At 36.4% G+C, this 26240-nt stretch overlaps 1 protein-coding gene across 1 annotated transcript; it reads right to left on the reverse strand.

Annotated features, from left to right (window-relative positions):
- Positions 1-2340: 2340 nt before the first annotated feature.
- On the reverse strand, positions 2341-26240 carry LOC121314597 (mitochondrial calcium uniporter regulator 1-like). Its single transcript, XM_041248029.1, has 9 exons — positions 25578-26240; positions 14321-14440; positions 13959-14062; positions 12204-12305; positions 10999-11040; positions 8633-8704; positions 6314-6367; positions 4173-4287; positions 2341-2823 (listed from the first exon to the last, which is right to left on the reverse strand). The coding sequence occupies exons 1-9, from the start codon at positions 26026-26028 to the stop codon at positions 2768-2770; spliced, it is 1116 nt and encodes a 371-aa protein (XP_041103963.1). The 5' UTR covers positions 26029-26240; the 3' UTR covers positions 2341-2767.

A 26240-nucleotide genomic window follows, 5' to 3' on the forward strand; every position in this document is an offset into this window, starting at 1 on the left:
AAAGGTTTCATTTTCAAACTACACAACATATGGAGAAGGTCTGTCCCTTAGAGAAAGTAATTGTAGTGTAACAAATGTCCTTAATATGTTATAGCATCATAAAGGACTGTGTGATATTATGACAGGGTAAATATTCAACAGCTGTTCCACAGTGTAGAGCTGTACTTAATCAGTGAAAAGTAGTTAAAAAAATAAAGGTAGCTTGCTTTAGAACAATACTTATTCCCTCAACATTACTGTACATGGAAATAGAACTTTGTGGGCATATATGTACATATTTAACTCATACTGCTACTGTTACTTATAAACTATAGGGGGTAGACATTCACTTGTCTTGCAAATAGTGCACCAAAGCCAAATCATTTCTAAAAAACACGTTAGCAGTCAATTAAGTATTAAAAAAACATTTCAAACTTTTTCTTTCCATTTAGGCCCCCCCCCAAAACAAACAAAAAAAAATGGTAAAAATTAAAATAAATGATCTACATAGAGTACCTACATAAAATATTCTTGTTGGAAGCACTAAAATTTTTAACTAATAATAAATAAATGGAGGATTCCTATAAAAGTAATCTCAATATAGCAATGTATCTCCAGTGGGGATAATAAATAGAAAGTTTCTGAGACCATTCCTGAGGTTTATTCTCTGGCCTGTATAACTGTATTTTTTCTGGTGTCCATGTGATTATATTGTTATACTGTGTTCATACAGTTAAAGCAATTTGGCAGGACTTTCCAGGGAAATGTTTATGTTTTGCAACCCTAAGGCTTCCATTAGAGACACTCAGGGAGAATCTGGTGGTGAAGTCACATTTTCAATCGTGTGACTGTTGCTTCTTTTGTAGAGTTTGAAAATCAGACATGGTCAGGCTTTTGCAAGGAATCACTGTAAATTTAGTAGCCAGAATTCTGTATTAATAAAAAACAAATCACCTCTTTGGTAAACAGTGTAAAATAATGTATATTCTGCATACTGAAGATATTTTTAAGCACCTATATTCTGGGTATTGTAGGGACATAAATTACTGTAAAAATCTAGTTAAACAGTCCTGTTAAAAAATCCCTAAAACAGTGGCTGAATCCAAAGAGCTGTAAAATTCCTTATAAGGAAACAATTACCCTTATGTCCTAAAGTGACAGAAATAGAATGAGTCTTGGTGGTAAATCTCCCTCCGAGGGCGCTAAGTACAGGGAACAGAGTATCCTGGACTGGATTGTCTGACAATTCATTCCCAGGGTTAAAAGGAAGCCAGTCATCTAGAAATGGGGTGGAGCTTCGGTGCACTAACTCAGCGACCCGGAAGGGAAACGATGTGGCAACCGCGAATTGGAGGAGCGGCTGCAATCATTTACCGTGGGGTCATGAATGACGGTACAAATGGGGACGAACCACTGGGATGTTCCTTCGTTTATGGTTAAGGAAACGAACCAGAAGGACCTGTGTTAAAAATATCGTACGTGACCGTTTTGTTTGTTTTGTCTCGTCTCTAATTGTTACTTATTATTATTAGTAGACGGCTAACAAGTTCCGGAGCTGTCGCCAGAGGCCAACACAAACCCGAACATCACTACATCTGTGTTAATAATTGTATTAGCACTACGAGCACTGCAGCACGCACCCAGGACTGGTGACCATGTTTGTATATTGTGTGTGTAACTGAACTGTGTTTATTATTTGGGACTGCAAACCCTTTATTTTGAACTGGGATTATTGTTTGAGGTCATCAGACCTGGATTACAACATTAAAGCCTTTCTAATTGGATTATCACCGTCTTGTCTCTTGATTAAGCACCGCATCACTTCTGCACCTAGCCACTGCAAATAATACTGTCTGACAGAAAACAACACTTGGGACCCCATGTCACCCTGCTGTTCAGGGTGATAGAATACCAAATACTGGAGAGTTCATGGGGTAGGAACTGCATAGTGATGCCAGGATTCCTCATTTAATAGAAGATTACATTTCCTTGATGACGGCAGTCTTAAGAACTTAAAACAAGAATGATTAACAATAAACAGTAACTGTTTTCATCATATGTTCATTTGCAAAATAACAGGTTTTGACATTTGTAGTCTGATAACTTGACTTATACCAGGCACTTTAAAAGAGATACGTTCTACATGTCCGTAATATATATTTTTATACCTGATTAATATCCTATTGTGTGTTCTGTATAATTTGCTGTTTATCTTTAATCTAAACTAAAACACATGTATTTATAAACTAAAATAAGCTGTTCCAAGTGCAAAGCTCCAAGTATTCCAGGCAAGTAAAATGTCTCGACAACACAGTAGAACTATGTAATGGAGGTCTGTGACTATTTTATTAAAAAAAATAAAATAAAATAAAAACAATTCCAGGTGAATTCTTAGTAAATCATCAGTCAAAATGTGGCAGGTGTTAACATTCTATATAGTGCAGCATTAAAACACTCAAAATGCCTTCATAGCTCTCCCCTTTCTCACATAACTTTGTACTGGTTGCAGGTCTGACAATGTAGGAGATGGTGTTAATAAGTAACAATTGACAGAGAAGAATGCAGTTAATTTTTTATGAAATGAACAATATAATATACACCACAGAACATTGCATTGTATTGTATGAAAATCAAGATAATGTAATCTTAGTATATACAGTAGTTAGTCAGTTGAATTTAAAAGTGGATTAATAAAAGTGCATTAATATGTATCACAAACACAGTGTGATCTCTGTTAAAGCTATTTCATTATTATTAGCAGGCAGGCAGGTTTCTAATGAGTCGATCCTCACATCCAGAGACGATAAAATCCAAGTGTTATCGTCAAACCAGTAAAAACCGAACCTGAAATTACATAAATAATCTAAATTTATTAAAGTTTACACCAAAGATACAAAAAAACATTTTTTTGTCAATAGTTTCTAAGCTACAGAAAACAATTATCTATTTGTGTTCAATGTACAGTGTAATTTGACAAATTATTTTTCAACCCTATACAGATCTTGTAGAGCATCTTCCCTATATTATATCTCAAGTGGGTGGTATGAACTTTATGCTATTTCTAACAGGACGGTGACACAGAGCTTAATTTCCTTTGTGACTTTGATTCCCATGTTAGCAAAGAGATTTACAAATAGTCTGTGAATGAATCACACTTTTTACACAAATAATTTGGGTGGCATCTGATAACAATACAAACATGTAGTTCAGGTGTTAAGACACAAATACTATTCAGAAAATGTAAACATGTAAAATATTACTTAATATATTACTTATCTCTAAGGAATGTGTGGTACCAAATCAAAAATTTGAATGACACTGACTCCCCTCTATGAAATGCTTGCATAGTTATGGTATCTCTAATCAGCTTAAAGTTGCTGAAGTAAATCTGTCTGCTTTCTTGTACCACACTGTTCTAATGCTTGATGTACTGTTTCATGAATCTTATTAAAATCACTACAGTAAAAAAAACACAGTAATGGCAAAAAGCCTATGATATTGTGGTGAATGTGTTTTAAATAATAGTAACCAGTATGATCCATTTTCTCCAAGAGTTTCCAGACAAAGCTATATAATCCTTCTCTGGTGGCATTATCTTTTTAACCCACCTTTGGCATAGTGAAAATCTATCTTACACTGTGTTAAAGACCTTGTGTAATGTGTAGGTCTATGATTGGCTGGAAAGAACAATGGTCTCTTTATCTAAGCTTTTCACTGGGTGCAATTTGCACAATACAAGTATTTTTTTTATGAAAATAAAAATAAAACTTTACAAAATTAGTAACTCATTAATTTAAGCAAATCATTATTTTCTTAGCAATAGTGGGTCAGTTTGTTTATTAAGATTAGGAAAGCTTTTTAGTACAGATACAGAGCTTGAAACTCACATAGGCCCTGCACCCAGCCCTGGGTTTCGGAACTACCCTCAATTAAGTAAATTATTTAAACTGAACAGGAGCCTAGAGTTTGAAAAACCAAACCCCTAATTTACACATATTTCCTCCCTTAGACATCCTACTTGTAAACCTACAGAATCATTTTGATTCACATTGACACAAAGCAAGTTTGTGTTCATGCAAATGCAATGTGCATTGTACTAATTACGAGTACCTATGTTTCTTTCTGCAAATAGATGGCTTATCCTTATTCTATAGAAATAAATGATGTGGCATGTAGTTGAGCAGACTTCTTACCTGCAAGGTATTTGATGGTGTCAAGTTTATGAGATTCCAACATTGTTTTCAGACCTGCTACTTCTGTGTCTATTTTTCTGTTTGTTTGGGTCACTGCACGGTCCTGGTGGGCATTCTGAAATCACAAAATTAAACCATAAGTCAAACTAACAAATGTATCTTGGATTTTAAAACCTCATTCAAGACCCTACATAGATCATTCGATTTTATCTTTCTGTGCCCCTTACTTCTAAAAGAGCCAAATACCAACTGGTGGAAAATCTCGAAGAAGAAGTTAGTACACTTCCTCTGCACTTAAAAAAACATGCCTGCAAGTGTGTAGTGCAATGATCCATGTGGTGTGAGTTGTCATGTCAATTCTGTGTCCAAAAAAAAAAAAAAACCTGCATCGTGTTCTTCCTTTGAGTTAACACCTTTTCTCAAAGGACAGAGCAGAGATCCTTTATAGGGTCCATCATGTCCTTGTCTGGAATTGAAAAGTTACATTACCATGCACTGTTCCATAGTTTCCAAAGACTTTGCAAACTATGAAATGTCAACAGTACTAAAAAGATATTTACTGGAATGTCTGAAACAAAATTCAAGGCGACTGACTGTGTCTACTGATGCAGCGACCTGACAGCTAGGCCCAAAGACCAGAGGTCAGGAAACACATGCCAGGTGTCTGGGAGCCCATGTTGTGGGCTCTGACCCATAGTCACCAGGTCGGGACACAGAGGTGGTTGTCCCCTAGCTGCCTCCTTTTGCTGTTGACGAGTGGCATGGCTGTTGTACAGCCACCTCAGGAGACACCAGAAGCACCCTTCCTTCTGCTACTGGAGACAGTGGTGCTTCTCCCTCTGGCACTAGCGATGGCAGCGATTTCTCCTCTTTTAGCTCTGGAGACAGCTGTGGCTTTGGCTGGTAGCCCCTCCCTCTCTGGTACTCAGGCAGACAGCCCCTCCTTCACTGGCATTTGGGTAGGCAACTCCTCCTCTTCATTTTGGAAGGGGCAGCGTACCACTGTGTGTCCGAGCTTCCCGCACGCAAGGCACCAAATGCAGTCCTCTAGGCAGCCGAGGAGGGCTTCCAATCTGCCATTCCAGAGAACCTGGGATGCAGAGGGGCCCATCTCTGGCCTTTGGGCAGGCAGCGGCTGTTAGGCCATCAGACGTAGCCATTCATTCCGCTGACACCACCTGGTCCCTATGGTATGCCTCCATGAGGCAGGGCTCTTCATATGGGCATGCTTCTCCTCAGTGCCCAAACGTAACATATTCTGCCTCCAACCGGCGTTGCTGGGTGTGCCATTTTTTTTTTTTTTTTACTGCAGTTCTGCTCTGTCTCCAGGGGTTGCTTCGTTCTTGTAACACCAGTGTGAAAGGGTAGCGTCGCTGGAAAGGCTGGTTACTGACATGGAGACTCCGAAACAGAGAGCTGCAGTTAAAGCGCAGAGGCGCGTGTTCATTAACACATAAAATAAACAAAAACACGGGAACAAAGAAACAGGTAAAAAAAAAGTACCAAAATAAAGCAGTTAAACAAAACAAAACATTACTATCAAATACAAACCACCACCTACATTTTTTGTATTCCTCCAGCAAAGGGATAGTAAGTTAGTCATTGTTGTTCAAATTAGCAATCTTCAAACAGAGGCGTGTTTTCAAATTGTAAAATCCAGTGCATTAAAAAAAAAAAAAAAAGAAAAAAAAAAAAAAGGAGTTGAGGTCGAGGTCTTATTATCACTTATTTCTATCAAAATTAAATATTGTGTAAGTGATGAATACTTATTATTGATGTGGGTCAAACAAGGAAAAAAACAAAACAAAACAAAAGCAAAAAAAAAAAAAACCACCACCACCAAAACAAAATAAATATATTTATTAAGCATATATTCATATTCAATGTTTGCTCCCTGTACAGAATATCCCAGGACTGTCAGACTTCTTTGCTGAAAGCGGATGGGTCATTCAAAGGACATTTTCATAACCCTGATGTGAAATAAAAATTACTGGTCAAAATTGATTTATAACCTAAAAATCTAATCTGGATTATGTTAAATATAATGCAGGAATACACATACAACAAAATAGGCAACAAGTAAGTATTTAGTTTTTTTGTGACCCCCATCTGTTCAGTAATTTAACAAATGATTTACTTACCAGTTCTACTATTTCACTTCTACTCTCTAAAAGCTTCCTTTCATGTTCAGCATACTGCGACAAAAAAAAACCAGGGACAATTAAAATCATCACAGTAGTCTCAGTTAATTCATTGGATACTTTCCGTCACAGCTTTAGGAATTACATAACCACAGTTTTTGTGTTTGCTCACCACAGACTGCAGTACACTTGCTCTGCTAATCTGCACTCATTACTATGACAGGAAGAAAGTGCTTTATATAAAGTGTTGTTGACAGTCCTCTGAAAGGATAAATTCCATAAACTAAAAAGAGAAATGAGAAACACCACTTCACGATAAGATTACACTGTGTAACAAAAAAAAATGTTTTTGTTCCTGGGTAGTAAGTGTTATTTCCTAATTGCTTATGCCTCAAAAGTATAGAAAATGGCTATTATTCCCCACAAACTTTGCTTTTGTGACCAGGACAGTGACATTTCAAAATATCACTACTTCCAATGGGAAAACGGGCAAATGTGTGTCTTTTCGTTCACATAAAGTCAGAAAAAAACAACATATGAATCCACAATACAGTATAATTGTAAATCTCGAAAAACTACTCACTTCTAAATCTTTTGTAATCATCTTTGTATTACTTTAGTATAAATACATGTTCATTTGGATTCATATGTTGTTTTTTTCTGACTTTATGTGAACGAAAAGACACACATTTGCCCGTTTTCCCATTGGAAATAGTGATATTTTGAAATGTCACTGTCCTGGTCACAAAAGCAAAGTTTGTGGGGAATAATAGCCATTTTCTATACTTTTGAGGCATAAGCAATTAGGAAATAACACTTACTACCCAGGAACAAAAATTGTGTTACATAGTGTTATTACATGATGGCACAGTGTTAGGCCATATACAAATGGACTTGAGTAGCGTCCATTTTTTTTTTTCTTTATGATTCTGAGATAAAATGCTTTAAGAATGCCTAAAGACTGATGGCACTGCATTATCCATGACTGAAGAGACCGTTTCACTTCCCTATCTATCTGGTGTTTTTTTTTTTTTTTAAACTACAAAATGTCTGAAAAACACAGTATTGTACTGTGACGGAAAGATGAGTTCTGGTGATGAATCTTCCTCCCGACCTGTGAGGGCGCTAAAGAAGGGAGAAGTATCTGGAAGGGCTGGCCTGACAGTTCGTTTCCGGGTCAGGGAAGTGGGTCAGCCTGGAGGGAAGCGCGACTCTGTTGTAAGACCGTATTGATTTGAAAGGTAAACGAGAGGCAGCTGCAAGTAATAAGGCAGCTGCAACCATTTATCTCGATATCATGCGGGATTACATATAGGGGCCAGGGTAACGCTGATCTTCTCCTTCGTTTGGGTTAAACGAGTGGAGAAAGAGAAGGACTGAGAGAGGAGCTCTCAGAGTGGATTGTGTTCATGTTTTGTATTGTTGTGTCTGTCCGTGTAACTGTCTGTTTTTGTATTCAGCACTAGACAGTTAACACACATCTCCGGAGCTGTCGAAAGGAGAGCACTATCCGGAGCACCACTGCACTGAGCACCTGCACGTTTTCGATCACCCAGGACTGGTGACCGTACCGTTGTTTTTGTTCAGGACTGTGCCCTTGTTTTCATTATCCCCGTGCTTTACACATTGTTATGTATTGCCGGGGATTTATTATTTTTGACGGTCGCCAGACCTGGAAAAGAGCAATAAAGCACTTATTCACTGAATCACTGTTGTCTGTTCATCACTCCTGCACCGCATCACCGCGACAGCTGTTCCCCTTACCAACCACTTTGCCACATGTACATAGTTCCATTTAACACTACAGTTCAACCACTGGGCTTCAACAGAGAGAATATGTCTGTGTTCACATAAAGGTGTATTACCTTAATGAGTAAGGGTCATTGCCATTGAGCTTGATTTATTAAGGTCAAAATGTAATGTAAACTTATGTTAGAGAAATATAACTATTAACGTTACCTTGTGTCCTTAATGAACCTTCTGGGTTGATCTTTACTGGTTCTGTAACCTTACAGTTTAATTTTACTTTCACCAAAAAAATGTACAAACTGCATGATCACACAAATACCTTGACAGATTAGGCCCATTATGTTATTGCACTGTACCACAAAACTGGCATTAAGTACTGTAGTATGTTTTGTTTCAGGATTCAAATTGTTCAATGAAAACTTTTAAAAGCCTAAGTAGCACTGAAAATCTACATTTGTGCCACTTACAGTATGGCATCATCAGCTACCTTTATTCCACTTTTATATGATTCTGAGTATGTGTCCAATACTACTCCACCACTGTATACATAGTTTACAATGAACAACTTACCATTTCTTTGATTCTGCTCTTTTCTAAATTCATATCCAGTTTGATGTCTGATCGTATTTTGTTCATCTCATCCTGCAACAAAAACAAACAATGGTAGTATCCATCACTACCCTCTAACATGAATATCACAGTTTAATATTTACCTACAGTGGCTTGCGAAAGTATTGACCCCCCCTGGCATTTTTCCTATTTTGTTGCCTTACAACCTGGAATTAAAATTGATTTTTTGGGGGTTTGTATCATTTGATTTACACAACATGTCTACCACTTTGAAGATGCAAAATATTTTTGATTGTGAAACAAACAAGAAATAAGACAAAAAAACAGAAAACTTGAGCGTGCATAAGTATTCACCCCCCCAAAGTCAATACTTTGTAGAGACACCTTTTGCAGCAATTACAGCTGCAAGTCTCTTGGGGTATGTATCTATAAGCTTGGCACATCTAGCCACTGGGATTTTTGCCCATTCTTCAAGGCAAAACTGCTCCAGCTCCTTCAAGTTGGATGGGTTCCGCTGGTGTACAGCAATCTTTAAGTCATACCACAGATTCTCAATTGGATTGAGGTCTGGGCTTTGACTAGGCCATTCCAAAACATTTAAATGTTTCCCCTTAAACCACTCGAGTGTTGCTTTAGCAGTATGCTTAGGGTCATTGTCCTGCTGGAAGGTGAACCTCCGTCCCAGTCTCAAATCTCTAGAAGACTGAAACAGGTTTCCCTCAAGAATTTCCCTTTATTTAGCGCCATCCATCATTCCTTCAATTCTGACCAGTTTCCCAGTCCCTGCCGATGAAAAACATCCCCACAGCATGATGCTGCCACCACCATGCTTCACTGTGGGGATGGTGTTCTCGGGGTGATGAGGTGTTGGGTTTGCGCCAGACATAGCGTTTTCCTTGATGGCCAAAAAGCTCAATTTTAGTCTCATCTGACCAGAGTACCTTCTTCCATATGTTTGGGGAGTCTCCCACATGCCTTTTGGCGAACACCAAACATGTTTGCTTATTTTTTTCTTTAAGCAATGGCTTTTTTCTGGCCACTCTTCCGTAAAGCCCAGCTCTGTGGAGTGTAAGGCTTAAAGTGGTCCTATGGACAGGTACTCCAATCTCCGCTGTGGAGCTTTGTAGCTCCTTCAGGGTTATCTTTGGTCTCTTTGTTGCCTCTCTGATTAATGCCCTCCTTGCCTGGTCCGTGAGTTTTGGTGGGCGGCCCTCTCTTGCCAGGTTTGTTGTGGTGCCATATTCTTTCCATTTTTTAATAATGGCTTTAATGGTGCTCCGTGGGATGTTCAAAGTTTCGGATATTTTTTTATAACCCAACCCGGATCTGTACTTCTCCACAACTTTGTCCCTGACCTGTTTGGAGAGCTCCTTGGTCTTCATGGTGCTGCTTGCTTGGTGGTGCCCCTTGCTTAGTGGTGTTGCAGACACTGGGGCCTTTCAGAACAGGTGTATACATACTGAGATCATGTGACAGATCATGTGACACTTGGATTGCACACAGGTGGACTTTATTTAACTAATTATGTGACTTCTGAAGGTAATTGGTTGCACCAGATCTTATTTAGAGGCTTAATAGCAAAGGGGGTGAATACATATGCACGCACCACTTTTCCGTTATTTATTTTTTAGAATTTTTTGAAACGTTATTTTTTCATTTCACTTCATAATTTGGACTATTTTGTGTATGTCCATTACATGAAATCCAAATAAAAATCCATTTTAATTCCAGGTTGTAAGGCAATACTTTCGCAAGCCACTGTACAAAGCCTGAAGTAATCGCAGGTGCATTTCTCAGCCAAAAACACTTAAAATGGAAACAGATTTAAAGGGGAAATCTAATTTAGATCATATTTATGTTACATGAATTGTGCTATACCTGGTTAGCTAAGCACGTGTATCCTATCCTGGTACCCTCCTTGCATTAATAGTGTAAACATATGTACAACATCTTTTAGAGTTCGGCTTGTGCTTCACTGCAATGACCAATAGCTGTTTACTGCTTTGCCAAGAGCTGTAATGGTAAAAAAAACTTTGTAAGCTGACCTCTTTATATGAATAATACATTCAGTATGGCAAACAGGAACTGATCAAATTTGATAGAGGGATGCCAAGTTGCTGATCTGGCCTGGGGATCCCACAGGGAGAGCTGTACTGGTCGTGGGAGATTGGTGACGTTTAATAAACATGGACTTCACTTAGTGTCCCTTTAGTGACCTCTACTGGCCAAGCACCTGGTGAGCTTGAGTCGACTTGCCATGTTCTCCAGGGGCAGATAGCTCATTGATACAGCCCTGTGTTTTTCGCAAATACAAAATAGCACAAAACAACCTAAACCGAAAAGGACTGAAAAGATAAAATACTCACAGTTAAATGTATCTTCAGCTGTTGCAACTCAATCTTCACTTTCTAAAAAACAAAAGGTGACAAAAACAATATATGTAACCTCATAAATGACAAAGCGAAATTAAATGTTCTGCAAAAACCCAGCAAACATAGGTGTAGAGATTCTACTGTCCGAAAACCCAGTCCTGGGTTTTATATTTACCATACAGAGATGTTTTACAAAATATATAATTCCAGCAATCTGAGCAGACTCTCAGCTGATTAGTTATTACAAGAGTACGTACGTAGGTATATGAGAGAGAGAGAGAGAAAGAGAGAAAGAAAACAAACAAGTAGACTCACTCCCCAACTTTGGCTGGGTTTTCTTAGAAGAAATCACAAACAACATGTTAATGAAATTCATGCTGTGCCAAGGCTCCAAATGCAAAATAAGTCATGAGTAAAATGAAAAAAACAACACAACGAACTACTCTATACACATTTCAAAATGTTTAACTGTATGGACAGAACCCCACCTTCTGATATACATACAGTACTCCTTCAAAGATGTTTGTAAAAACAGAAGTGTGACATACAAACAGACAGACAGGGCTTATTGTGATGCAGTAGTCGCCGCATCTAAGAACACCTCCTACGAGAACACCCTTGTGGTGAAATGGATTTGTTCCCATTGTAAAGTTACAGGAACTTTACAAAAAACACCTTTTTGGCATCTTTAGCAATTCGTTCATACCTGATACAGTACTGTTTTGTAACTTGATAACTCATCATCATCAAACTTAAATTCAAATTGTTGATTCAATCTTTTCAAAAGTGACTTGTCATCGTAAGAATGTCTTGAGGCACACTGATTGGTTTATTCAATCTTTCCAGAACCATCATCATATCATTGCCTCGTTTAACACTTATTAACGTTAGTTTGTCTGTTCCTTTATTATTATTATAGTTTATTAACATACATTTGCCTATTGCTTTTCTCTTATTCTGTTTATTTCATATGCTGACGTACATTCGTCATGACAAGTAATAAATATTTATTTATTCATTCATTCATATTGTGTCTGGTGGTGAACTCCATCAGTAAGAACACTTCGGCTAAGAGAACTCTTCGCTTGCTTCCCGATGGGTGTTCTCTTAGCCGGAGACTACTATTAATAACCTGGGCTCCAGGTGTCATGTAATGGGTGTGATTAGTGACCTTTCTCTGTAGCCATTGCCAAGCTTACCTCATTTTCAGTCCGCAATGCCGTGAACTCACTTTTTTCCAGGATAATCATCTCCTTTTTAACAGATGCTATTTGGGACATTACCTGCTGAAGCATGATCTCCTGCCAAGCCAAAAAATAAACAAAACACGATTTATTTAAATAATATTAGTAATAGCTATAAATGGTGGTCTTGGTGAAGAAAAACAAAGCATAACTTAAATAGAATGTCATCGGACAAAATTGTTTAGAAACAGGAAGTAAAAATGATCTGTGGAAAATGATCTGTACTGTACCACTGATATGTACATACCGGTAGGTTAATTTAACAAATGTGACAATGAAATGGTTAATCTGCTTGGAAAAATATAGCTCTATAGTGGGCATGGATTGAAAGTCAACATCCCATGTGACTGTATACCAGATGTGTTGGGTATTTGTGTCCTTGGTGTTACACGCTTTCATTTTTTTCGACGTAGTAATTGGAGTCTGGAATAAGTTAAGGAATTGTTAACTTTATGGGATGACAAGTAGGTGAATTTACAAATAGAAGGGATGGTGTGTGATGCTGTAATTTATGGGCAAATCGCACTTGCCATGAAAACGATCTGTTGACTGACAGGTTTGAAAGTTGTACTCACATGATTCCTTTGGCTGTGTGAAAGAGTTATGATGGGATTATAGTGGCATAGACTGTGCCATTTCATGCTGTGTGAATTGGTATTTTAAATAATTTTTTTAACGTCTCAGAAGGCTCAGTAGCGACATTTGTGTGTGAAAGGGGCTTAGGATAACTCTGTACCAACTATAAATACCCTATGTCAAAGAATGTGGTCTGTGTCATTGTTACCCTTTCAAGTTTCCCACAGTAAAAGTATAGCAAAGTGTAATAAAGCACGGTTAAAGCCTGGTAAACCACAGGTAAGCATTGTAAATGAAAGCACAAAGAGATATGGTTAAAATAAATAAATAAATAAATCAAACCATGGTAAACTATGGTAAATGCATAGCATAACAGGGAAAAAGCATGTGAAAACATGCAAAATTACTAGGGATGCCTATCGACATGGCACCAATATAATGGAAAAAAAACAATCGGTTATCTGCAGTTTTCGTTATTTTAGGCAATAACACACCAATATTCATGCTTGCATTTCTTCCAGCACAGAATTTAATGTTTGGTCAGGTGCACTTACTAATGACACAAGAACACTGACACTCATTTCCCCAGCGCTGTGTAAACAACATCTACTAACTGTTTAACATTTATAATTATAAAACAGTTTAAATATATGTGCTATGCCTTGTTCTAGTAATTTATAATAGCTTACCTACACTATCTATTATTATCAGTATAGTCCAATATTGGTGCACTCCTAAAAATTACCAATGTGGCAACGAAAATCAAATTTTTTTACTGGAAAACACCACAATGGAACTTAAGTAAGAAAATCAAAGAACACAGCTGTGAACCAAACATTAAGACAGTAAGTCAAAGTGTAATATCTTTATGAAGCAGAAACTTGAGGCTTTGACACCTCAGTATTTTTTCTTGTACAATAACCATGACCAACCTTAACAGGGAGAATCACAGAATATCGCTGTGTACAGAGAATATAAACCAGCATCAAAGCAGAGCCATCTTAGGTCAAATTATACTTTGCACCAGGAACTTCCATAAATATGAACTTGAAAGTTGCAAATGCATATTAAAATCATCTAGCCTTTTGTCTGTCTTCAAATATGATTCAAGTTGAATAGTTTATTGCAGTTTACCTGTTGGACTTTGGTGACCATGTCTTTGTAGACCAGTTCAATATTGGAGTTCATGATTTTTACTAAAGCAGCCACAATGACTTCTGCCTGTGGAGTGGTGAACCCTGCAGAGACACGTTGTTGGTAAGTTAACATTGTGTGAAATCAAAGGCAGACCGTACTAAACATAGCTACTGCAGGCGAAATGCAATGCTATACAATAGCTTAGCATGACAATGTTAACCCTTTAGCAAATGAATGCCATGTTGAATTGCACTGCACGAGACATCACTGTTCTCACAAACCTAGCTAAAAAGTACATTTTCTTTAAATGAAGATTGCAATTTGGCATAGTTAATTAGGTACAGTATAAAGCAACTTACCATTCTCTTCCAGAAGGCAAACGACTGCATGAGTATCAAAATAAAACTTCCTGCTCCCTGATGGGGATCTTTCCACTTTTCTCAAGTCATACTGCAAGGATACTGCTGATGTGCTGAGTTCTGCATAGATTGGAAAAAACAAAATGGAAATTGCTTTTATGTATTTGGCTACTAGATTACAAAAAACAGCTTACTTTATTTGAACATTGCCGAGGATATTGATATTATAGCCAACAAAGAGACAGTTTTGACTTCTGCGTGACTAGACACATCATATATAGGCTAAATAAGACATCGAACATGCCATACTGAGTTTCAACACTGGTAGGATACTTGACATCAGCTGCTTGGAAACTCAGGCACCTCTCAAGAATCCACTTCAGCAAAGTCAATTCAAAGCAGTGTCATCACAATCTGCCATGAATGATATGCTCTTCCTCAGACTCTTATACTGGTTAAGCAGTTCTTCAGAGAGGACATACTTACTACCAGCGCTAAAGATAAGGTTTTGGGTCATTGAGCAATTTATTCCAAATTAAACAGTATAAGCATAAATTGTATTTTGCGTAAAATGCAACATTACCTTAAAAGTCACAAGTACTGTATTTCCAAAAAAATACAGTGCATACTTTAGAGCCCCGTGTTTTTTGCAAATACTAAGTAACACAAAATGTAATATACAAAACGTATTAAACGGAAATGCAAATACAAGAAATAACACGAAAAATCATTTTTCTAACAGAGTGTCATTTTTAAATTGTGAGGTTGCTACAAAAAATACTTTAAATACATGGACTGAGCCGTTACCATACATACGGTCTGACGAGAAACGGAAGCTCTGAAGAGCACTTGCGCACATGTATAATCTGGAGCGAGTAGTTTTTGAATTAAAATTGTGGCGACATTCTATAAAGCTTAACGTCGCTTAATGTACTAAAGAATACAGCTACAAAGTACAAATTTAGCACAATATTAGCCCACAAAGAGTACCATATACACTATGATATAAATTATGTGCCTGTATATGCATACGACATATGTAAAACCCACGTTAAACCTCGTTTTCCCCATTATAAAAGCACGCTTAACGTGGCTAATGTACTAAAAAATGCTGCTACAAAGTCCAAATTTAGCATGATACTAGTCCATAAAGAGTATAACATATGATATAAATTATGTGCCTGTATATGAAGAGGAAATATATAAAGCCCACGTTAAGCCTCGTTTTCCCATTATAAAAACGCGCTTAACATGGCTTAATGTAACCAAATCTGCTGCAAAAAAACTGCAAACTCAAAACTTGACACAATGTTACTTGTGCAACAGAGGGAACTATCCATATAGTTAAAAGCAGCAATTACAAAAGGAAGCATGCAAAAGACACGTTAAGACTCTATTACGCATTACATGGATAGCACTTAACATGGCCCAATGTATCTAAATCTATTGCTCAGAGGGAACTACCCATATATTTAGTGAAAACAGTTGGTAAAACACTGTATGTCAACAGGTATGCATATATTTGACCGCCTAAAACCTTTATTAAGTTCAAGGGAGCTCTGCTGAAAAGGTAACATTGTGTCAAGTTTGGAGTTAATAGGAATAGATTTGGATACACTAAGTGCGTTTTTAAAATGGGAAAACGACGCTTAATGTAGGTTTTATATATTTCCTCTACATATACAGTCACATAACTTATATCATATGTGGTACTCTTTATGGGCTAATATTGTGCCAAATTTGAAGTTTGTAGCTGCATTTTTTTCGTACATTAAGAATTTTTCACGTTAAGCACGTTTTTAAAATGGGGAAAATGAAGCGTAACGTAGGTTTCATATATTTCCTCTTCATATTCAGTCACATAATTTATATAATATATGGTATTTTTTGTGGGCTAATATTGTGCCAAATTTGGAATTTGTAGCTGCATTCTTTATTACATAAAGCGACGCTAAGCGTTTTTTCACGTTAAGCGTTTTATAATGTCCCAAATTGTGATGGAAGAGAAGAGACGTTTGTTTCTAAAAAGCCTAAACCGCGCATAACAATTAAACAACACAGCAAAGTGTCGGCTGTCGGCTGGAATGGGAGTCGAAAGATACCGTCGTTAAGCACCATTAGCTGTTTATTGTTTTTTGGGGAAAATATGGCTTTTTGTTTGTACAGTATTTTGCATTAGTATGCAAATTCTTTGTTTTATGTCAAGCGGTGCAAACTTTGCACTGGTTTTGGTTTTGAATGGATTTGAATGAATGAATCTGCTTTGCCTAGTGTTTAAATATTGAGAAACCCCAAGCTTGTTGTATACTGGAGCTTTGGTGTTACAGTTTTTTTGTTTTCTGTAAATGTTCCTGTGTCTCCTGTGCTCTCCCTTTCCAAGTCGACGCATGCACCCTAAAAATTGTAAAACAAACAAAATTGTTCACAAATATTTTTTTTAAACTGTAAAGACACTGCACTAATGCAAATAAACAAACAATAATAATTTATTCCTTACTGATCACCAGCTACAGCATTATAAAGGCTCCTGACTCTCCAAACACAGACTATTGTATTTTTTATATAGATTTACCTTCCAAAAATGAGATTGACAGACAGGTAAATTGGTAGGCTAGGTTGAGAAGGACTAAGATGGCGCAGAGAAATCAAGAAGATCAAGAATCCAGTCACAAACACGCATTGCAAGTTAGTGGTCACGTGTTTCTGGCAATTCCCAAGCAGGTTACAATTACTGGTAGCTGTCCTGGCATTCTATGGTTACCGCATGCAGTAAATTTACAATTCACCATAGAGAATCCAGGAACCAACAATGTAGAAGAAGCTTGATAACATGCAAACTCAAGCTGTGCAGCAAAATTGCTGTGTGTATTCTTATGCAAAAACATTAAATATCATGCGTAATTCATATTTTTTCTAAATGTGTAAATTGCCTTGTGGCCAGGCAATTATTTTGCACTGTGGCCTACATAAGCTTAAGAGCAAATTACTCAACACACTCATATAATGAGCCGCAATCATGATAATGAGGGTTGCAACAATGGCCGCACTTACAGTCCAGAAGTGAGGTGAGGTAGGAGCAGGAGGTCACCCCCACTATGGTCCAGGCAGCAAAACCGACTCTTTAGGATGCCAAAAATTCTCTCCATGACATGTCACATTGCTATATGGGCATGGCCGTAGCGAACTTGAGCTTCGGTTTCTGTATTGGTCAACAGTGCCATCACCCAGGGTCGCAGGCCATAGCCACTATCCCCCAACATAGGAAATTGTGACCTATTATTTTATAATTGGGGACAGTGGGAAAATTACATTTTTGGGGAGCCCACTGCTAAAAACTTGTATTAAATAATGCATTAACATTTTGCTGGATAAATAATTTTGTCTTATAAAAACTATTTTTTATGTTTTAGTGCATTTTTAAACTGTTTACTTGAGATACTCTTTGATTAAATGCAAATTAAATATTGAAATAAAAAATATTATTTTAGTAAACAAACAAAATTTCACAAGCTTTCCGTCAAGGACATTAAAAAGTACTTTGCACCAGCTATGACACCATCCGACACTACTGACTTTACCCTCGAAGTTTTGCCAGCCTGTTGCAGGGATTTTTAAAGCTGTCAGGTTGTTGAGCCAGAACATTGTCCTCTATAGAGAAACGACTCATTTAGTTTTGGGTTGCTTACATGTATACACCTGGGGTTCAACGTTAGAGTGTTACGCTGTGGCTTTTTATTTAGTTATGCTTTTTTAGCTAAGACTATCTGAAGCTGACAAATCTTGCAGAACTATCAAAAGTGTAAATTAGCAAGTACACAGAACAGTATGTACAAAGAACACTGCATGTTGTTCAAGATCAAACAGTGTGATTTGTTGAACATATTCTCTTTTTAAACTAAGCAAGTCTGCAGCAGCATATGAAGCATTCAAAACACAAAGCACTGTTTTAATACTTTTATTTTAATACTCTGCATTTTGATATGCACTTTTAATTCTGCATGCAGTTGTTATTGTATTGCATGTATAGCCACACTGTGTTCATGAAGAATCATTCTGGTGCGAAATGCTGAAGATTTTCCCTGTCCCACCCTAATTTAATAAATATGTTCTTTACAGTGAATGATTTGCATTAATTTTACAGGTGCTTAGACAATACACAATTGGTATGCTCTTAATTACCCGCTTCTATAGTCGTTTGTACCTTGTAAGAGGAGGTGCAGTTTTTGGAGGGTCAGCAATTGCCCAGGTGCATCTCATTATAATGTTTTCACCAGCTTAGTATTCCAGAGCCCCATCCAGTTCCATGCTCTTCTCTTCATTTGAATACATTTCAACACATTTAAAATTGAGTAATGATGGCAGTGCTAATCTGATAACGAGTGCAGAACACCAGGTGAAAGCCATTCTTTATATAGGCTGTATTTTTAAAGACCGCTAAAGTCCTACTTTACGCCAGCTAAACACGTTCTTTGACAGCAATTAGTATTTTGCAGCCGCAAATCACTTTGCACGTATTCTTACATCGGTCCCATAGAATGGAACAAATTGCTAAAAAGAATGCATGTCCTTGGAGTTTGAGGACATTTCTGACAAGGACACTCATCCTTCACAAAGATAAATGAGATTTTACAACTAAGTGGCAGCACAATCAGTGCTTGCAGATTATACTGCATAACTGTGTTCAGGATCAGACAATTTAAACTAATATGTGCTGGAGAATGCCAGAAGGTACACAAAAATATTTGTCCTTGGGCTCCTGACATGAATCCTAGTCTTTGGCAGACATTTACATCCAATTTATCTGTATGTCTTGAAAGGCAACATTATATATATATATATATATATATATATATATATATATATATATATATATATATATATTAGCTCAAAGAGCCAGCTGCCCAACGTTTCAATATGTTGTACATATCTTTCTCAAGGGAGCCTGTGTTTGAATCAAAACATTGGAGGTATTTATAGGTGTTTGATGGCATGACAACTACTTGTTATTGTTTATATTCAAATCCATGATTTATTCCTACATGATGTAATGGTGTTCTATATGTGACATCATTTTTACTTATATCTTTAAATCTATATTAATTCTAATTAACATTATTTTATATAAACTTATATTTATATTATCATGCAATGCTGGCTCTGAGGATCAGCCTTGATATGGTTTCCCCAGCGCATCAGCATGCACAACTTTTGAATTAATTTTGTTTATTTAATTATTTTTAACTTTTATATATATTTATTGGAATTAATTAGTTCATTCTTTTCTGTTGAGTCCCGCTGGCATAAGTGTGTTCAGTCTATTTATCCATTTACTTTCTTTTATTCTTCTATATGTCGCACTATCTAATTTTACTTCTATTCTAATACTACAAACTTTATATCATTTATGTCATGTCCTTACCTGGTGAAGTGCTGTACTATTGGTTCATTCATTTTTTTATTTCTAATTAATGAAAGGTGGTTCTGAATTATTTTATATAAAGTTGTTCCAGTCTCTCCAACATATTTTATTTCATCACATTTTTCACAGGCTATGCCATAAACAACATTGCTGTTTTTACAGTAGGTATTAGTTTTTAGTGGATATGTGTTGTTCTTATGTTTAATTATATTTCTACTTTTGTCTATGTATTTACAAACTTTACATGTACTAGTGCAATCATTTGTAGAACCTATTGTCAGTTATTCTTTTATGTTTACTGTGAACTAGAATATCACATAAATTAGCTTCTCTTTTGAATGCTACAACTGGGGCCTTAAGAAACACTTTTTTTCAATTTTTCTGAATTATGTAGAATATGGAAGTGTTTCCAAACTATCTTAGAAATATTGGGCAAAAGTTTAGAGTACGTCATTACTAATGGGACTCTTGACCTTTTTATCTCTATTTTTATAATCTAGTAGCTCATCTCTTTTTAGTTTATCCACTTTTCTTAACTCTGTCTCTATAATTCTTTCTTTGTATCCTCTTTTTTTAAGATTTGTTTTTAATACATGTCTTTGTTTTACATAGTCACTTTCTTTAGAGCATATTCTTCATATTCTTATTCCTAGCCCCTTTGGGATTGCCCTTTTAGTGTGTATTGGATGTGCAGAGGACATGTGTAAATACTGGTGCATGTCAGTAGGTTTATAGAAGAGGTCAGTCTCAATTGAACCTTCTTCAAGTTTTACTACGGTATCTAAAAATTATATTTCTTTTCTTGTCCATCGAAGGTCCACCTTAATATTATTGTGTATTTTGTTTGCCATTTTATGAAACTGGAAAAGAGATTCTTCTCCATGTGTCCAAACCCCAAAAATATCATCTACAAACCGAATGTATTCTAAAGGTTCTCTTTCTGATTTTCTAAGTAATTGTTCTTCCCATTTCCCCATGTATGTACTGGCAAAATGCATTCCTAGTTTAGATCCTATTGCGGTACCATCGTTTTGTTTGTAATTTTTATCAACAAATGTAAAATAACTGTTTTCTAAAACTACACTGATGATGTTTAGCACCTCTGCTGTGGGTATTGATTTATCTAGTCTATTATCTAGTGCTTTTTGACAAGCTTCTAAAGTTTCTTTACGAGGGACACTTGGATACAAGGATTTTACATCCATGCAAAATAAAATTACATTCTCTGGAAGGTTGTGCTTTAGTGATTCAAGTCTTTTTAAAAATTGTGTTGTATCCTTAACATAGTAATTTCTCAACGCGTGACCTAAGTTGTTTTTCTGCTATTTCAGCTATTATGTGTGTTGGATTATCAATTGTGCTGACTATCATTCTCACAGGGTGATTTTCTTTGTGCATTTTAGGATTTCCTCTTGCTAGGCCTATTCTTGCATTATGTGGCTGCATGTATTTTTTTAAATTCTTTCGATATAATGCCTTTATTGTATAGTCTCTCAGCAATGTCCTTAACCTCTTTTACCAATTTATTGATCTTATTGCTTAACTTCTTCATATGTATCTGTATTCTTTAATTCACATTCTACACATTTCATATAGTCCTCTGTGTTCATTATCACTAGTCCCGATCCTTTATCTGCTGGTCTTATACTTATATCATCATCATTTAACAACTCAGTCAAAGCTTGTTCTTCAATATTGGTTAAATTAAGTTTACATTTTTTCTTTAGTCCTACTATAATTTCTTGTTTAACTACTTTAATATACATCTAACCACTTGTCTCTTCCATCTGGAGGAGTCCACCTGCTTGTACTATTAACCTTAATCCCATGCTCATAATTACTCTCTGAATCGGAGATCTCTTCAGTAAAAAATATTCTGCTAATCTCATGCGCCTCTCCCATTCCTTTAATTCGGTGGCCAGTTTATCTTTATCAATGTATTTTTTAATCGGTATAAACTTAAGTCCTTTACTCAATACCGCTTTTTGGGGTGTGGTTAAAGTTTTCCTTGATAAATTAAATACTATGTCTTCTGTTTTATCTTTAGTGTATTTGTTACCTTTTCCATTTCTGGGTCTTCTATCTTTCTGTTTTGAATTCTCTGTCCTAGTCCTGTTTAATTCTCTATTTTGCATTTTATTGTTTACTTTAAACTTGTTTATTTTTACTGTTTTAGATGTATTTTTATTGTCTTTCTTAATGATAGCACAGTTTTCAGACATTTCTCTGGTTTCAGTGTCTTTAAATACAATAACTCACCAATAAATGTACTGTAGTCAAAGCAGGTTAGCCACGCACGCTGCTACATACAGGTAGGCTACCGTATTACAGAAAATAAGCAAACGCGATACTTCTAAAATGTCATAAATCATTTAATAAAATATTGCAACGTTTGAATATCATAGTATTATTAACAAAGGCCGCCCTCTTTTAAGCGCCGCAGTCATTTTGATCAACGCTGCGGCGTCAAATTGTTGCGACATAAATTATAAATTAAATAAAACGGGAAACAAAAGAAATGTGTAAATCAGATTATTCTGCCTTTATATTGCAACTGTGGTATCATTCAATCGAATGAAAACCCCTGCCTTACCCATGATTTGCACTAGTAAAACAAAAACAAAAATATCAGATTTCAAATGAGCAGAAATCTATTTACATAAATGTGTTAAAAGGATTTAATTGGATCAATATCTGAATGACAGGCTGTTCTGTCTTTTTCTGTACCTTAATCCTGCTTTGATACTTAAGCATAATACTGTCCACATGATCACTACAATGACTAAACTGCTGATCAGCATTAAAATACAGCAGCAGCTGTGTACTCCCTGTACAGAATTGACATCGGTTGGCTACAGTATCCATTCCACACATCAATATTTTTCATCAGAAACTTTCAGGAAGTATTGTGTGGTCCCCAGTGCTTGAAATGGAAAAAAGTGATGTTATTTTTTTTAAGCAATTTTGACGTTATTTATTTTACATACAGTTACTCATTTATACAGTGTTTTTTTTTTGTGATGGACTAATCTAGGTAAAGCAGCAGTGCGTCCCCCACCTGGTATGGAACTCACAACCTTCCAGTCAAGAACATGGTGCTCTAACCACTACTCCACATATGCTACAAGCGAAGAAGCACTAATGTCTCGTTGTATAACTTTTTTTTATATATATATATATATATATATATATATATATATATATATATATATATATATATATATATATATATATATATATAGGTATACAAATGTCAATTGCTCTGGATAAAAGCATCAGCCAAATCAATTAATATGACATTTTTCTGGCTTGCTATTTATTAATTTATTTATAGATTTGTAACATAAACATTAATTTCTACATTTATATTTAAAACAAATTCTAAATATATTTATTCCTCTATGTATTTCTTAAATCATTTATTTATTTCTACCTAATAAATTATTCCTTTATTTATTTTTAATTAAATGAAGAACTACTTGTGTACAATTCCATTCTATGGTATCTACCAAACAGGAAATTAGATATTTTCAAACAGGAAATAGAGCATTTCTAGAATCGAGTAGAACCTCCTGGTTTTCAGCGAAAGCTGGTCAGACTTGGATATAAGCTTAAAAAATTAATGCCTTTCAACAACTGCGCAATGGCGCAGCGGGCTAAGGCCGTGTGCGTGATATGTGCTGTTTTAAAACATAAATAAATAGTTTAATGTAAATAGTGTAAATATCAAACTGCTTGTGTTCCCTGGTTTATTTTGACGTTGACCAGCGTGGAATCACGTGATTGGTAGATGTCCAGTTATTTAGCTTTTCTGTTTGAATAGTCACTACACCCTCTTAAAAAAGTAAACAGAAGAGGAAGAAGAAGAATAATTTTACCTTAGTTTGACGACTTCTATCATTGTGTATAAGAGGTATTTACGTTTTTTTCACATTTGATGTAGAAAGTTTCAGACTTTTGGTACTGGTACACATGGTCATTCTAAGTGATTTGGTTTTGCTGCTGTAACATGGTGAAAACAGCAAAACTCTTGGAGCTGTATAGTGACTCTAGATTCAAACTTGTACAAGGAACTACTGTTCCTCTCAATATGTACATAATTCATCTACCTAAATGACAGTTTCTCACTAGGTCTACATGTTTTTTATTCAATACACTTTAAAATTAACAACTACACAAACAAATATCTACTATTTGTATGTGACACAAACAGACTCAATACAGCATTAGAAATGACTACCTTTAATTAGCCTTGGGTGTAAGCCATATTTTACTATGACCTTAACTTCACCCAACTATTAAGATTCTTACCTTGTGTGGTTCTACTCAATTGACTTTAATAATACCTTCAGACTTAAAGAAAAAAAGAAAAAGAAAAAAAGTTACAAATGGGTTTTACATGTGGGTCTAACAGTACACAATATGTGGACCAAGTAAGTTGTGCTATTAAAAGTACTGGAGTATGCCTCAGAGAGCCTTTTGTTTAATTGGTGGTGGTATTTAGATACAAATCTGTTTTGGTCAATTGAACAGACCCAAATTCAGCTCACAATAAAAAAAAAAACAGACTGGATCAAATTGCAATGCAATGGGAATCTTTTTTTTTTTTTCTATCTCTGCAAAACATGCATGTGCTGACTCAATAAAAGTCTGCATATTACAGGACTGATCCAATCAGACACAGAGTAGTAAAGGGAAGGAGATAAAATTCCCATTGAATAGCAGTTTGATCCATTCCTGATTTTACTATGTGTAAGGATTGTTGCCTATGTATTTCCCTGACCTTGTAGCTCTTTAGCTTGGCATGTGGCCTGAAATACACCCATGTTGGAGTGACTGGCTTTTCATAACTCAGAATGCAGCTGTGTCCTCGGGACAGATAACACTTCTTGTCGCATAAATTGTTTCTGCTTAATAAGCTGTTTTGAGCCTATGTACAAACAACTTTAGGTAAGTGTCACGGAACCCATAATAACACACTATTGGAACACGTAGGCTTTTTTTCTGATAAACACGCACCTTGTGGGAGGCAGTGTACACATTGTTCCAGTTAAATGGCACAAGCTTATTGCTTCATCAGCCTTTGTTTCTTTCAATTATACAACCCGTTCCAATTTAAATGATGAAGGAAGTGAAAAATCGCTAGGGAAATAAGACCAAAATTTGGTCAAGGCAATGACGTATGTCGGTGCTGTACGAAATACTTTCTTTCGGGTCAGCTCAACTCAGAAACTAACATACACTGATGGCGGCTCAGAAAAAACAAACAAATCAAAAAAAAAAAAAAAAACAACATCTCTGATGAAACCTCAGACGTAAATAACATCTACACTAATGCCAGCTCAGAACACCGTTGTATGTGGCCTTTGATCTTTGTTTCTGCGTGCATTTTGATTCCTGAATAAAGTATTTTTGATCAACGTATGTTCAAGAATACACACTTGAGCTTCTTATCTATGTACTGTGGCTAATCAAGGTCGTAGTAAAACCTGGAATGGGTGGAACAGCTATGCAATTCTTATTTTCATTCCTGCAGTAACACGATTTTAAAATATCTTAACTTCAACACTGCTAAGTTAATTAGCATTACTTAATTCATTACTTACACTCCATATGTATTGCCCCAGTCATTATTAACATAATTTACAATACTGAGACTAAGGACATACAAACCCAACAGACTTTGAGACCCAGTGGATACCTTCCTGGTTGTATACCAATGTCCGGGAAGTGGCTCAAATACACTTGGAATTTAAGACACCGCTTGTACTCAGCTCATCGGCTGTCCAGAAATTTCATGTGACATCAAGATCAATAGTTTTCAAAAGCTATACGTACCTCTAACTAAACAGCCGTGATTAAATACTGAAAATGCAGTAAACCCAGGAATGCTTGTTTTGCACAACAATCTGCTGTTGCTGTGGTCACCGCTACACTTGTTGAATGTGAATCCCCGTTTGGTTCTCAACCTGAACATGGCAGAACAGTCTCCCGGTCCCTCGGCTGTGCCGTTCCAGTAATTGCAAGCAACATGGTCATTTCTTTTGCGAGGTCCAACGTGTCCAGACTGCTCACAACATTTACAGTTTCGAAAGACCGGCGGGAGGTCACGAAAAACAGTAACAACTTCCAGGCCTTGTCCACTAACAACTCTGCAGCATGATCTCCTATTAATCCTCAGCGACGCTGGGCACCCAAAGTTGCTGTTGTAACAAGGGTATAACGTCTTACAAGGAATCACTCTTCCCGCACATATTAATATTCCACTGACCGCTGGTTTCATTGACATTTTTGAATTGGTTTTTTAACTAAAAAAAATCCCTCATCTTCCACTCCAGCCTGTCGAGACCATTGAACTACTTCCGAGCTTGTCCGCGTTCACAAGAAGAACGTCATCACGCAAGGGCTCGGGAACGCGCAGCACCAGGACCGGTCTCATTCATACATGATGTATACTTTGAAGTTTTCTCCCTTGGTGTAGTTTCATGGCAACCAAACGTA

The sequence above is a fragment of the Polyodon spathula genome, chromosome 4 (assembly GCF_017654505.1).
Source record: "Polyodon spathula isolate WHYD16114869_AA chromosome 4, ASM1765450v1, whole genome shotgun sequence".
NCBI classification, from domain to species: Eukaryota; Metazoa; Chordata; class Actinopteri; order Acipenseriformes; family Polyodontidae; genus Polyodon; species Polyodon spathula.